Source organism: Oxyura jamaicensis, chromosome 1, assembly GCF_011077185.1.
Source record: "Oxyura jamaicensis isolate SHBP4307 breed ruddy duck chromosome 1, BPBGC_Ojam_1.0, whole genome shotgun sequence".
In the NCBI taxonomy this organism is placed as follows: Eukaryota; Metazoa; Chordata; class Aves; order Anseriformes; family Anatidae; genus Oxyura; species Oxyura jamaicensis.
This window is the reverse complement of record NC_048893.1, coordinates 75067773-75080366: the sequence shown is the minus strand read 5'-3', so window position 1 is coordinate 75080366 and position 12594 is coordinate 75067773. Positions and strand designations below refer to the sequence as shown.

The following is a 12594-nucleotide window of genomic DNA, read 5'->3' as shown; positions in this document are numbered from 1 at the left end:
TAACAGCTGATGTTCTTCAGGTTTCAGAGAGACAAGTAAGCTCGATGGAGTACAAAAAAAGGAGTTTACAGCTTGATTGTTTTTTCACATACAGCACTTGTTGGGAAGGTACTTACCATCTCCTCTAAAACCCATACAGTGTCACTTCAATCTAGCTCCTGTCGTAGTAATATTTTGATACATCCTTGAAGGGAATTGGTGCTAAGACCTCAGTCAAACAAAAAGAAATGAAACTAGAGCTGGATGTATTTTTTACTGTCTAAAACTTCCCAAAAGCATAGTTTAAGTTGTCCCGAAGCAATTTACAAAATCAGGCTGAGCAGTTTCATCTGAATGACATAGAGCTTGGTTCAGCAAACTGCCCAAGGCAGACGTATTTTATGTGAGAGGCAAATAGTCACCTCAGTCACTGAAGTTGTATTAGGTCCAAGTTCAGTTTCCTTTTCTGTCTCTTATCTGGTAGGAGGTAGTCCTAACTATCAGGAAAGGGGTATGCAAGGTTTTCTTGCCTGGTATTTAAGAATATGAGAAGGCAGGACAACATCTGTGTTAGTGTATTATGTAAAATAAGAGATGTAGCACTTACAGATATGTGACACAGGAAGAACACGGACTGCATTTACAAAGCTGCTCCTATATAATGTAGTTTGAATGCCACTGATCCTTCTCTGGCATTTGAAAACAAAAAGAATAGTGAGTTAAGTGTTTTGTTCCACTCTCCTCCACAAATGCGGAGAGGGCTGTAAAGTAGACAGGGACAAGAACTGCCTTTCAAAAGTATTGCTCTTCTCCTAGCAAACTAAATTCATTCCTTAAAGGGAAAAAAAAAGTTTATTTTTTAATTTATTATTTGATTTTTTACTTCTTTTACGCTTTATCTCCTTTGAATTAAGTTAATGAGGAGAAAAAGATGAAGGAATTCTAGCACCTTCAAAAAATATCAGAATAGTTGAAGAGATTAGCCAAAGCTCTAGCATATTTCAGCTATGTGTACTGTGCTTCTTTTTGTTGAGAGTGTTCTAGTTTTATTGCAGTTTGATTACAGGCTGTACTACCAGACAAGGAGAAACCTTGTCAGTTTAATCATGTTGAAAAGGAATTTAAGCAACATTCTTGGCATTAAACACCATGCATCTTAGAAAATATATCTGGATGATTACTCAAAATAGTGGACTCTTCAACATGTGCCATACTGGAAGGACAGTGCTAGGATCTGTCAAGCCTTAAGAAAAGGTAAAATAAAGTTGACATCAATAAACGGGAAAAGGGAGATTACTGGAAACACAGGGACTTCCTACCAAAAGCTGAAGTTGTTTCCAAACAAAGGAATTGGAAATCATTATAATATCTGGCTGATTAAATATTAAATATATGTATGTGTGTGGCAGGCAGAAAAAAATTTCAAAAGCAACTAACTAGAGGAGTTAAAACCAATGCTAAATCCTCCTTGCAGCAACAGCATGAGCCAAAAAAGAAAGAAAAAACAAAGACAAAAAAAAACACATCCCCACCTGCCATAATATGTATATGGTCAATTGATGATCAGGTATAAAAGAACTGCTTAGAGAAGACACATCCATTGCAGAAAGGCTGTTATGAATTATTTGCACGTATGCTCTCTCTGGAAGAAACTGAGGACATTCACTGTGCCAACAGAGAGACTCAGCAAGCTGAAACTGATGTAACTGAGGCTGAAACTCAGTAAGTTTGCTGAGGACACCAAGTTGGGGGCAAATGTCAATCTGCCAGAGGGTAGGAAGGCCCTGCAGAGGGAGCTGGACAGGATGGATCGATGGGAAGAGGCCAATGGGATGAGGTTCAACATGGCTAAGTTCTGGGTCCTGCACTTTGGCTACAACACCATGCAGCGCCACAGGCTTGGGGCAGAGTGGCTCAAAAGCTGTTCAGAGGAAAAGGATCTGGGGGTGTTGGTTAATGTTCACCTGAATGTGAGCCGGCAGTGTGCCCAGGTGGCCAAGAAGGCCAATGGCATCCTGGCTTGTATCAGGAATAGTGTAGCCAGCAGGACCAGGGAGATGATTTCCCCCCCGTGCTCTGCTTTGGTGAGGCCGCACCTCAAGTACTGTGTTCAGCTTTGGGCCCCTCAGTACAAGGACATTGAGGCCCTTGAACATGTCCAGAGAAGGGCTACGAAGCTGGTGAAGGGCCTGGAACACAAGTCCTGTGAGGAGCGGCTGAGGGAACTGAGGTTCTTTAGTCTGGAGAAGAGGAGGCTCAAGGGAGACCTTACTGCTCTCTACAGTTACCTGAAAGGAAGGTGTGGGAAGCTGGGGGTCAGCCTCTTCTCACAGGTAACTAGTGATAGGACTAGAGGGCATGGCCTCAAGTTGCACCAGGGGAGGTTTAGGTTAGAAATTAGGAGACATTTCTTCTCAGAAAGGTTAGTCAGGCATTGGAACGGGTTGCCCAGGGAGGTGATGGAGTCACCATCCCTGGGGGTGTTCAAGTAAAGGTTGGACCTGGTGCTTAGGGGACATGGTTTAGTGGGTGATATTGGTGGTAGGGGAATATTTGGACCAGATGATCCTGGAGGTCTTTTTTAGCCTTAATGATTCTGTGATTCAATGCTTCTATGCTTTTAATTATGTGAAAGTAAACAGCAGGACTGGACATGAATATTGAAGGAACAGTACTGTGTTCCTCACTCACTTAAAACTGCCTTGGTACTTGAAGATAAGTAGGTATCAAAGGAACACTGATGTTTAAAAATAGTTCAAATAGGTCTGCAAGCCTGATATTTGTACCAACCCAATTGGTACAGGCTGTATTTTAAAATATTATTAGTGAACATATGGATAAACGTACATGCTCTTGTGGAGAGTCAGCACTGTTGACTCCAAGGGAAATTTTAGCATGTAAAACTTTTAGTGTTCTTGAATAGATCACCAAGTATGTGAATAAGGATTGTCTATAGCCAGTAGATAAAGTCTATTTGAATTTTCAAAAGGCTTTTGACAAAGGAATCGAGGCAATCATGTTGTAAGAGAGAAGGTACTGGTAAAACAATTGGCTACAAGGATGAAGAGAAGAAAATATTAGTCAAGTACTTGGAAATAAGATTAACTGGACTTACTACACAGATAAACTACACCTGTGTCAGAAAATCTTCTGAGCTGAAAATGCTTGGATGTAGACAGATTTCAAATTTACTTGTCATGTTCTTACTCTTCCCTATGCGTTCATGTATAAATTGCAGAGTAAAGGGTAGGCACTTTCAAAGATATAGTGTGCAGCAAATCAACACATCTCAAATGTTTGTTGAAAGCCTTGAGAAACATCTGCTAACATTCCTAGGCGGAATTGAACAGCACCAGAATTGCAGAGAAATATTGCTGTAAATTGATATTAAATGATAGTGAAGTATTTTTTTTTCTTCAGAAGGGAGATTTTGAAAGTTCACTGAAGCTGGTGCCTTCAAAGTCTAGTGGCACCTGCAGTCCTTGGACTGGCTTGAATTCTCCAGGCTCATTTCTAGAGATTTTAGTGATGGCATGAACTCTTGTGCCAAGATCTGGAAGAGGTTTCATTGTCTGTTGGATTGTCAGTGTTTGTTTTGCTCTTTTTCCATCTTTTTTGCTTTGTGTCTGGCCTCCACTAATCTAACTGCTCCAGAGCAATTTGTCACCTCTTCTGCTTATATTCAGGTGACTGCTAGTTCATTGCTCTGTAGCAAGGCTCGTTGTACCAGAGATGCCAGAACAGGTGAAATTGCAAAGGGGAAGCAGCTAGTAAAGGAAGTATTTTTGCAGGTTTTATAGATTTGTAAATTGATTTTACCCTGTTTAAAATATTGTAGATTCGTCCCATATTCTTGTGGCCAATGAACAACTAATTATCAGACTTGTAGTTGACAACATTCTTTAATACAGATCTTCACTCCAGCTGCAGGCAATGTGACATGATTTCAGGGACCACCAATGATCCATATACTGTAGTTTACAAAACATTTCTTAAGTAATCAGATATGTAAAAAAAAAAGCAAAAACAAAACAACAACAACAACAAAAAACAAACTCCACACACAAACAAACAAAACCCCCTACTATCCTAGCTACAATTGTGTCATAATGCCTATAAAAGCATTTACTTATTAAAATAATTTCTCTTCAATCTACACTTCTTGTTGCACAGGGCATCTTTAAGAAGAAACATTTTAATTGTTGGTTTTCTATATTCAAATTTCTTTGGAAAGAGCTATAAGAGGTTCAAGAGAAGATATAGTTGAATGTCAGCTTCACTGACATGAAAATTATTAATATGCTAAGGAGGTCATGATGTTGAAGGCTTAGCAAACAATCAAGTATACCTGCCAGAAAGTGTCCTCACTTATGAATTCGTCTTACATCACTGTAAACATAGACATAAAATATATGTTTTATATTTGGGTTACAAAGCATTTAAGGCCAGAATGAACAGACAAGAAAGCTTAATGTTACTAACTTTGTATTTGCTGCAATGCTATAGCAGGCAGTGATCTCTTGAGACTCAAGTCTGGACAGAATTGGGGTTAGAGACCTAAAAGTACAGGGAATACTGCACTGTTCTTTCCCTGTTTGGTTGCTGTCCATAGACAGAGTGGACTGTTTTAGAGACTGCATGTTAATCAAAAGTAAATTTTCCAAAGACTGTATTTTCAATATTTTTGAGGTAATCCTAAGATCTCCGGAGCTATATAAAGAGGAAACAAAAGTAATCATGCCAAATTTATTCTTCTAGAACTTAAGGGTAGGATAGCAGAAATGGCTTTGCCATAGAATTTGTATTCTGTTGGAGTTCTGTTTTCCTTTAAAACCTGAGAAAATGTATGATCTGATTGTTTCTTCTCACAGGCTCACTCTGGCATGCAATGCAGTAAAATTGACTGCTAAAGATATCAGGCTTAGTTCTATAACTTTTTTTCTAGTTGATTTCTTTGGTTCTCATTTAATTGGTTTTCTCATTCTCCATACTTTCAGTTTTAAGTGCTGTGAAATATTCAGAAGATTTAGAAATACTAGGGAGCAATTTCATTTCTACAGTGCAAGTAGTTTACAGTCATACTGTTCTGCCTATCCTTTTATATTATTTCCACTTCTGTGTGACTATAGCAGCCGCAATCTTCAAAGAGACAAACTAAGATGAACAGCTCATCTTTTGAAAGCTAAGATTCAAACTGTCAGGCAACAGAATGGATTGATGTTTAGCTCTACTGGTTTTGGAAAGAGTAGCTATTAAAAGAACATTCTAATTTGAGTTGGCAGAATGAGGATCACACACAATCCCAAAATACCAGTGAACACTGATTTTAATGTTTCATTGCTTTGGTGTATAGGATAGCTCTATGTTCATTGAAAAATAGATTCAGCTTTCCCTTGGCACTATATATAGTATTCTCAGCATGACAGTGTAAAAGCAGTAATCAGTGGAGGTTTAGGAAAAAATACCACAACACTAATTCATACACAGTCCAGTCCTATGATGAGCTTGCATCTTCAAAGGGATTAGAGTCTATGTCTGCAATGTCTCACTGGACTTGGTGCGCATCAGATTATTCTGAAGGTCATTTGGTAAGGACAGCATGTCTTTAAAAAACAGCCTGTCTGAGAAAGATGTATTCTGCAGTCACTGTTGAAAGAGTGTGTCTTCTTGCTTTGGGGTCTTTGGAGCTGATGGTGGGAGTGAACGTAATCCCCAACCTGGAAAAAAAGCCATTGAAAAGGTGTGCAGAAGGAGAATCAGGCTAATTTGTTTGATTTTAATCTTTGGGAGCAGAGATGAGAGCATAGCACAAGTTTGTCAATGTTGGAAGCCTTGGTCCATATGAAAGAGGAGGCAGTATGGAGTCTTGGCAAGCTGTGTGTAAGGGATGAAGTAAAGTGAGTTCTGGGAGGAAGGAGCATCTTCACTGAGAGTCTGAGTGGAAGATTTTCTGCCTTTGGGTCTGTAAAGGGCAATCAGGTGTGGGAAGGAGAGCAAAGGGAAAGGAAAAGATGGGTGTAGCATCACCCCACCAGTGTGGTCAGTTATCAACTCGGTGACCATGCTGCTTGTGGAGGGATGCACAGTGAGAACAGGGGAGAGCTCCTCGTGCTGAGGCCATTTGAAATGAAATAAGGCAAAGTATGGGGATCTACTGATGACTGATCTTGTTACTTCATACCATTCCTAACTACTCTCAAGTGCATTGCATGCCTGACTTTTTTGTGGTTGTTGTTTTATTTGAAGCTCTGAGCATACTACCACTGAGACTGGAGCTGGTTTTGCCACTGACTTTAATGGGATTATACTGAATCTTAAGTAAGGTAGCATTCCCTAGGCTAAGTAAACAAGGGTGTGTAAATAACCAAGGGTGTGTAAATTCCCTAGGCTAAGTAAACAGTGTGTGTAAATACCCGAAGGGAGGATGCAGTGAAGATGGAACCAGGCTCTTCTCAGTGGTGCCCACCACCAGGACAAGAGACAATGGGCATAAACTGGAACACAGGAGGTTCCACCTAAACACCAGGCAGCACTGCTGTGCTGTCTGAGTGAGTGAACACAGGCACAGGTTTCCCAGGGAGGCTGTGGAGCTTTCCTTCTTGGAGATCATCAAAAACCACCTGGACATGGTCCTGGGCAGCCTGCTCTGGGTGGCCCAGCTTGAGCAGGGGTTGGACCAGATGGCCTCCACAGGCCCTTTCCAACCTCAACCCTCCTGTGAGTCTATGAAACACTAACTAGGAACCAGTGGCTCCTTATTCAAAGAAGGCCAGGCAAGAATTGGCACAAGGGAGGGTGTCTGTGTGCCTATCCGGATGTGAGGACTGTACCAGGATGGCAGCATTCATGCCAGGTCAAGCAGGAAGAAACCATATCATCACATTCACACATATGCCACAGAGCTGATCAGATGCAGAGGAAAAGCCCTCCTGGTCTCTCTGTTCTCACTGTCTGCTGAGAAGGATGTGGTATTGTGCCCCAAAAGCCACTGCTGGAATGGGATTGCCTGCAGGACTCCCTGTCTGCCTTGGTTATTAAAAGAAAATATGCTTGAGCTTCAAGTACAGTATCTTAAAACTTACCAATGTGTAGCATTTGTCCCCAGATCTCTCAGTAGTCTCTAAGCAGCCTGTGAAAAGTCAGAAAGCTGGACAGAGCCCCTATTTTTACAAACGGGGAACAGAAAATATCATTTGCTTCTGATATCTCCTCTCATGAGGAGCGCAAGGTGGGCAGCAGCTTTTTGGCTGTTTTAGGCTATCAGAGAAGCCATAATCAGCATGTTTTATGGTTCTGCATGGGCTCCTGGCCACCTGTATAATGTCCATCTGTTGAACTGGGCATCACGCCTGCCGATCTGGCAATCTAGATCACTTGAAAAAGGCACAGTTTTCCAGGAAGCGGTGTTCCTGAAGGACGGCCTGCAATTATGCGACAAATGCCATCCCTCCTGCATGAAGTCCCCCCTATGCACCATTATCATAGCAGTGCCATTCATTTCTTGTTACTTCTAAGGTATTTTGGGAAATTCATGTAGAATAAATGTAAATGTGTTGTGGCAATGATGGCAAATGAATATTCAGAGACAAGTCCCCGTCCTTCTGTGATTGTATCTGAGCATTTTAAATGTATTCATCTTAGAGCTGCACAGTGCTTTTCTGTGAATAGTAAATTTGCTGAATAATGCAGCTTTAGAATAACTGTATCTATTTGCCAGCTGAAGTGAAAGTTGTTAACCAGCTGTAAGTGGGAAAGGACATGATGAAACTGGCTTCCAGGACTGGAGGAGGGGCTGTTTCTTTCCCCCTCCACCAAGGAGAAAGGATCCCATTGCTTCAAGACAGTGGGAGCTGTGTGCTCAAGTTCCCTGTGTTGTGAAAGGAAGTTTGAACCTGCATCTCCCACCGCCCAGTGGGCTCCCTGCATCATGGAGAGTGATACTCTGAAAGCCTGCTACAGACCCTATTCTACCTTTTATAAACAATTAGAGAGTTATTAGGACAGGGTCTGAGTATATGAGTGAATATTGATAATAATAAGCTAGAGATTATTTTCCCCTTTGGTGACTGTGTGTCCTGATGAAAATGGAACAGCTTTGCTAGGATTGGCCCAACTTCTAGACCTGATGGTCTGACAAGGTGTTCTGCTGCTCTTTGGGAAGAGAGAATGGTAAAGCTGTTTGGGGGAATGCTTAGTTAAAGGTCTGAGAGGACCCATACAAGAAGGCAGAGCCAGACAATTTTTGCCGGGGCACTTTGGTTTTGTCTGGCCTTCTACTTATTTTATCTCTTTCTACAGAAAAGAATGCCAAACTCAATGTTATGAAATTATTATTATTTTTATTATTATTATTATTATTTAATTTATTATTTGCTTTGTATGTCCAGGTTGAATCAATTTTTTTGAAGGGGCTTTGTTAAGTTAGCTGCTCCATGCAGTAGGAGCTGGTCTGTAGAGAAGAACAGTTAGTAATGAAGATTTACGCAGATCTCAGAGGGTTTGCTTCAGAACAGCTCTACTTTAATTCTACCTGAAGGAACTTGTGGCAAATCAGGAGAACAAATATTGCACTTTTTAAATGTCAACAAAACCTTTTTAACTTACTACGAATATTTTGAGTTTGCTGCCAAAGCAAGGCCTTATAAGAACCTGACATGCATTCATGACACATTTCTATGCTGTTGAAGCTGTATTTTTTGTTGGCAATTGCATCAGCTGTAATTTTACCTGGTGCTTGTTTTGGTCATCTGACATGGATTTGAATAGGATGTATCATGATCTACTGGTGCTTTGAAGAGTACATGGATTCTGGAGAGGAAGCAGGTAATCAAGGGTGAATCATAGTGAATTTCTCATGCAGAGGTATTCTCCAGCATAGCCCACACCTCAGGACAGTAAATGCTCTGGTTACTTAACAAGTTTGTGCTTTAGGTATTGGATTTTACCTGTCACTCTGGTGACAACTCTGTCAGTTACTTCCAATGGCGCTTATTCAGGGTACTTAATATTTTACTGAAGGTAGTTTATTTAGTGTCAAACATCAGTGAAGGCCTTGGTGTGTGTGCACAGCCTACAGTTTCCTGCCAGATGTCTTGTGCATCTTGGTATGTCCAGAAGTATATGGCACGGAAAGGTTATATTCTTGATAAAATACTATTTTTGGACTAAACAAATTACTGAATTTTGTCAGGACTTTCTCTGGGTTCAGGAAAGATGTGCAAAGAACTATAAATCTGTGTATGAAGAACAGCTTGTAGCTGGATTTTGAAACAAACAGAAAAAGTTTTGTTATCAACATGCTTTTCTCTCTTGTTTTACAGGTTCCAGAATCTGCTTTGGTCTCGAAAAGCATTTGTGGACAGTGTGAAGGTGTATAATCACAGCTACATCTACATGCCAGCCTTCTCAATGAAGACAGGGACAGGACCCTCCCTACGTGTCTACTACACCCTGGAGGACTTCGGTGCCAAGCAGGCAGTGCTTTTTGCCAACCCCAATTTCCTGCGTGACATTGGCAAGTTCTGGAAGAGCAAAGGTATCCATGCCAAACGGCTTTCCACAGGGCTTTTCCTAGTCAGTGCCGCCCTTGGTCTGTGTGAAGAAGTAACAATTTATGGCTTCTGGCCATTCTCAGTGGACCTGCACGGGAAGTTTATTAGCCATCATTACTATGACAATGTTTTGCCTGATTCTGGATTTCATGCCATGCCGGAGGAATTTCTACAGCTCTGGTTCCTTCATAAAAGTGGTGTACTGAGAATGCAGCTAGAACAATGTGAGGACCCTTTAGTCCCATCTTCTGCCTAAGGATTGTAGCAGTCAGTTTGGAACATCCAACAGTTTTAATTTCCATGCTCTCCAAGAGAGAGTTCTGTTTTTCTGTTGATTCTTTTTAAAGGGAAAATAATCAAGGATCTGCATGGACCATACAAATGCTACTTGAAAGCCAAATGGAATACGTCCTTAATGTATAGTGTTTTATGGAACACTTTATGGGGTGGGGGGCAACAAATCTCTCCATCAATTCCATTCAGCAGTATTGTGAAAATAATGTCATAAACGATACAGCTGAACTTTCTGGGTGATATTTTTAAATGATCAGTGTAAAAATGGCATTAAGGCTCGGAGAGAAACAGGGCCACCCACAAGCTTTTGCTGACAGTGCCAAATATGACTGTCTGTACAAAAATCCATTTCATTCCAGATTGGCTCCTCATACAACTTCCCTTTTTTTTCTTTACTGTGTGTGTGGAGTGGATTGGGGGGCAGGGGTGGCTCAAGAGCAAAGTGTGTGTGTTGTCAGATTTCTTTGTTTCTTTCTTTTTACATTTTTTTGTTTTCCAATGGAAGAAAGGAGAAAGGTGTGAAAGCCAGAGGAGCTGAGTACCATCAACTCCTCCAAAAACTTGGGAGAGTGAAGGGTGTCAAGAATCTGGTAGAAGAATGTCCTGGGAATGCCCTGCTACTGAGAATGGATGTACCTCCCTGTTGTAGGCTTTATCAGGATATTAAGGCCATTGCACTTATAGCTATGCTAATGCTATGCTATGGGAAAGAGCTGGCTAAGGGAAATTGGTTTGAAAATAAAACTTGTGTTACAAAAGCAGAAGTGAAGTGCAACCAGATTTCAGTTGACCTGCAACAAGATTTCAACAGTGACTTTTGTAGCAGGGATTGTTCCTGGCCTGTTTTGCTGTCCAGCCTTTGGGATTAATTTTGTATTCATTTGGACTCCAGATGTTCACTGACTATCAAGGGGATTTGATGCGTTTAGTGGAATGCAGAATGAGGTTCTCCATGTGCTTATAGCAGAAAAACTGCAGAAATGAATGTGTTATTTAAAATGAGCTGAAACTTTGAAAATCCTTTCTCTTTGTGCAACTAGCTCTTCTGTTTGGACTGTAACATTAGCCTTAAAGACTTGTACTTTTCTTGCAAGATTTTCTCTTGTTAAAGAGAGTCTGAAAAATAAAACAGCCTTTGGGAGCACTGAAAAAATACATAGCCAGCAAGAAAAAAGATACAAACAAAAAATACACAAGGAAAAGGCAGGCATTTACATAATGCTGCCTTTCTCCTCGCAGTCAGTGAGTTACATAAGTGTGCACATTGCACTCTGGCAGCTCCGGTCAGTGCAGTGCTTAAAGGACTGTTTTATTTTTGGGTATTACTTGGACAGCGGATGATCCTATTGCCATGTAAATGAGAAATCTTTTGGTTTGTTTGCTTTGGTTTAGCACTGTAGGACAAGAAGAGAAAACCAGTTCAGTCCACAGTGCTATTTCAGCTGCAAGATGCTATCACCATTAACTTTAAAATCCAAACGAATGTTTTCTTTCTTCTACTTCTATCATTAGTAGCTGAAATTCTAGTCAAAGTGTTGAAACAACAAAACTATCATCAGGTTTCCACAATTTCCTCTGCTACCTGTTTTAGCTCCAAAATGCTAGTTTTTTGGGGGGCTTGGTTCCTTGTAGACCACCAGCTGCAAGTTATATAGATATAATTAAAAAAAAAAAAAAAAGAAAGAAAAAACCTTGGCTCTTCTTTAAATACGAATAATTTGACTATCTCTGTAGGACACTGAAACAAACAAAAAATACTGTTTTGCTTTTTAAATGTGTTTCAGAATAAAATCTTTCTAAATATGAATATTCCAAGCTTAAAGTGGGCATCGTTCCACAGGATTACAGTGCAGTTCTAAACTGCAAAGTAGAGATTTGGATTAAATGCTGGTTTAGAGATTGTTCTGATAAAATCTGAATGTGCTTCTACAACCCATTTTATTACTGTCCACTGTTGCTTATGCTTTTTTAAAAGTACAATTAACAGACCAATAGCACATCATTTGATAATTCATTCACTTGGGTTATGTTTGTCTTATCTATAATGTGGATACTCAGTGAGAAAGGATTTGAAAGCAAAATATTTTCTTTACTGGCAAATTTTTACTGAGTCACCTTTCTTGAAGAACAGGTACCTATATGGTTTTTATTAGATGTATTAAGCTTTGCACGTCCTGGTGCTTCAAAGATGTTATCTGTGAGAACAACTGTCACAATGTGGTGTTTTAAGATGGCACTTAGAAGGATGACCGTATTTCCTTGGGGTTGCAGGAGAATGAGGAGAGTAGTGAGAACTGCCCCCCTGCATTTGGCATTTGTACCACTGCTTGGAAATTCAGTTCTGAACCTGTCTGATGGTTATCCAGCACTTTGGAAATCTTTTTTTTTTTTTTTTTTTTTTCCATGTTCTGGGAAAATAAGTAGTAGAAGAAGAGAAAGTGGGGATTTTCATAGGAATGACTTCATACTCACTGCAGTATTTCATAACATCTGTCTTGATTATGTGCAACTAGCGCCCTCGGTATCTGGTGCTGTTTTATTCCCTCTGTAAGACTGAAGCAGACTGAACCAGTAGCCTGTGGTCTTTGTGATTCTCTTTTGATGTCTGCAATACTGAGGTTTGCAAGATGATAGGTTTAAAAAAAACATGGGGACAAAAGAGACCCAAGCTGTGTGTGATAAGTGTGGCTGGTGTTGCAGAAATCAATAATTCTCTCTGTATTTGCATTTACATATAGTGAATATAACTGCATCTTAAAATGACAACCTT

General features: G+C 40.3%; 1 protein-coding gene across 4 annotated transcripts in view; it reads left to right on the top strand.

Moving 5' to 3' along the window:
• ST8SIA1 (ST8 alpha-N-acetyl-neuraminide alpha-2,8-sialyltransferase 1) overlaps positions 1–11737 on the top strand; it is a 129974-nt gene extending 118237 nt beyond the window's left edge. For all 4 annotated transcript variants that reach the window (XM_035311314.1, XM_035311307.1, XM_035311317.1 and 1 more), the window contains one exon: positions 9300–11737. In XM_035311314.1, coding sequence (XP_035167205.1) covers positions 9300–9786 — 487 coding nt within the window. In that variant the 3' untranslated portion in view covers positions 9787–11737. The remainder of the gene's footprint in view (positions 1–9299) is intronic.
• Positions 11738–12594: the final 857 nt, after the last annotated feature.